The sequence below is a fragment of the Temnothorax curvispinosus genome, unplaced genomic scaffold, assembly GCF_003070985.1.
Source record: "Temnothorax curvispinosus isolate PA1 unplaced genomic scaffold, ASM307098v1 QBEX01010175.1, whole genome shotgun sequence".
NCBI lineage: Eukaryota > Metazoa > Arthropoda > Insecta > Hymenoptera > Formicidae > Temnothorax > Temnothorax curvispinosus.
The window spans coordinates 1-2,857 of record NW_020219955.1 but is presented as its reverse complement, the minus strand read 5'-3'; the positions used below and the strand labels follow the sequence as shown (position 1 = coordinate 2,857).

Genomic DNA, 2,857 nt, shown 5'->3' with positions numbered 1-2,857 from the left:
TCTATCTTAATTAAATAGTAACGTGGGAATTAGCGTGATTAGAAAGAGACTTATTTCAGGGAGAAGGTTGAGGAGATGAAGATCATTCAGAAGCTCCGCGAGAGACCCGCTGGAGTCGACGTCGTCGGTTTGGCTCTTGGAGAAAGCGGTGCATCTGATGTCATAACGGTAGGATACGTCTGGATGCATGTGTAATAAAATTAAAACACAGGGTGGATGATGTAATATGAAAGATCTATATGTTAATTTAGTCGGATCCCTTCAACATGAAAACGGGAGGAATGGTAAACATGGCTGCATTGAAGAATACAAAACACAAGCCAAACGATGCATACGAAACTGGCATTGGCACACAATTTAACGCAGAGACTAATAAACGCGACGAAGATGAAGAAATGTACGACAACGTTTGCATCTTTCTATTATATTTATTGGTAGTGCTTAATCAGTGATGAATATATTATTAAGATTAATTATTAATCATTGTTAATTTGTATGTCATATCACAAGTTCATATGATTATTCTTACAGGGTCAAGTACATAGAAGAAGAATTATCAAAACGCAAGAGTAAAAATAATAATGATGGGGCAAATAGTGGGAATAATGAAAAGGGATCATATTGCTCGCCCGAAGAAGCGGCGTTGCGCGCCGTACCTGAACACTTGAGGCAGAGCTCAGCCAATCGTAGTGAGGAGATGCTTTCGAATCAGATGCTCTCTGGTATTCCAGAGGTTGATCTTGGCATAGAGTGAGTATATTTATAATAATATGCATACACAGTTAAAAAAGGTATTTTGGATACCAGTATGAGAGAGAGAAAGAGAGATGATTTTTCAATGTCGAAACTTGAAGCAGCGTATAATAACGATTTCACTTCATCAAATTTATTATACATTTTAAAACGTATTAGTTTTATAGTAGACATTTTCCTTAAAATTCAGTTTATTTTCAGAGCTAAAATTCGTAACATCGAAGCTACCGAAGAGGCAAAATTGAAACTTCTTTGGGAAAGACACAGAAAGAAAGATGGACCCTCGCAGTTCGTTCCTACTAATATGGCTGTAAATTTCGTGCAGCACAACAGATGTATGAGTCTTATTCACTTTATTATTCTTCATAGATATACATGAAATTATACGTACGACATTCCCAAATTGTTTTGAACTTATTAACTAGTCGCAGCCGTTGCATGCATTTTGTTTTCCTACAATTGAATTCTTCGTGTTAGACACATAAACTTTATTTAAACGAAATATTTATTATAATTTCAGTCAACATAGAAGACTCAGATTTCCAGAAATCGCAGCAAGGCTCCGGCGACAAGAAGAAATGCACCACCAAAGAGGATATCCGAGGAAAGCGAAAAGACAATGGAGAGAAGGCGACGGACGACTACCATTATGAGAGATTTAAAAAGCAATTCAGACGATTTTAAAACAGACTGTATTATTAATTTATCATGTTATACTCTTTGGGTACACTTAAACGTTGATGGGTTTCTACATCGAATGTTTTTTTTAATTGCAATTAAAAAAATCAAGAGACAGTACAATGTTACAATACAGTTTTATTTTTATTCGCATACATCGTTCACGTCCATTTAAAGCTCGAAAGATGTATGTCTTACTCTCGTTACCTAACTCTCGCTTCCTTCTTTTTAGAATATATTCTTTTGATGATTGATGATTTATCGTAAAATACGTCTAACTCCGAATATCTTTTACCGAAATAAATTCTGGGAATGTTTAGGATTTTTCGAGGGTTTTGGAAAATATGTATTCAAATATTGTACTATTAATTATTATTATTATTATATAGTAATTACTACATTACGTAGTAGTTATTACTATTATAATACTGTCCCTACTTTACTATATTCTTTTTACTAAACGCGTGTTTAAATCCCCTTAATCTCCAAGCGTTTGACATTTGGAGCTGTCAAACGGATGCGACTCCAAACTAACGTTGTCGGTTTCTTGTGATCACGGACGATCTAAACGCCGAATATCTTCTTCCTGCAAATAGCTATCTCCGAGACACGAAGACGCTCATTTCGACCGCAAATTAAATCGAATCCCTCAACGCGCTGGAAGATCTTTTCTTCTTGTTGAGGAAAGTCGAGTTTCAAGAGATGTATCGTAAAAGCCCCTTTAAAAGTCTCATCGTCAGACCTTTAAAAGTATCAATTTCAGTAATATGCCAAGGTCCCCCTTCGCTCATGCGCTCTGCGTTCTGGACCAACATCGTAGGGGAGCCGGGAGGAGGATAACGCCGGCGACAGGAAGGAGGGGAGGAATTTGCGCCTTCGTCGCGTTGTACGTGTATCTCTGTGTACTACGAGAGGCACGTTGACGTCAACCGACTGCTTGAAACTCACGGTCTTTACGCACAGTGGCCGTCATTACTTTGACGTATAATTATGAGTTGTGGATTCGTCACCTGCGGCCCAAACGAGGCTCTCGTCGTCTCAGGTAAACGAGCGAGGAATCGTCTCTCAGCGCCGCACAGATATCTCGTTTTCTCCGCATATTTCGTCCGCATATTTTTTCCCCTCCCCGATTTAATTCGTAGAAAAAGGGAAAAAAACATGGGAGAAGCTCGCTCGGGCGTCTTAGATAATTGATCCGCGTGACGAGACGGCGGTGGGGAAACGCGGGATCGATTGAGAACCGCACCTATATACTGTGCTTTAATCGCATTAGAATCGCAAATTGCTATCTGTTATATGCAAATAATCGAATACCGCTCGATTGTACATGTAGAATTATGTGCGGCTCGATTCTTTTACTTACATATTAATTTAATTATGTATTAATTTAATGAACCGTTATCTTCCTCGTGGTCCTCCGTATTGT

The 2,857-nt window shown here is 38.4% G+C and overlaps 1 protein-coding gene across 1 annotated transcript; it reads left to right on the top strand.

Moving 5' to 3' along the window:
- Positions 1 to 42: 42 nt before the first annotated feature.
- LOC112459846 (telomere length and silencing protein 1 homolog) lies at positions 43 to 2,851 on the top strand (the record flags this gene model as incomplete). The annotated part of the gene is made up of 5 exons (XM_025024190.1): positions 43 to 168; positions 252 to 397; positions 532 to 750; positions 955 to 1,088; positions 1,274 to 2,851. Coding segments are annotated over 5 exons (789 nt in total), but the record flags the coding sequence as incomplete, so codon positions are not given.
- Positions 2,852 to 2,857: the final 6 nt, after the last annotated feature.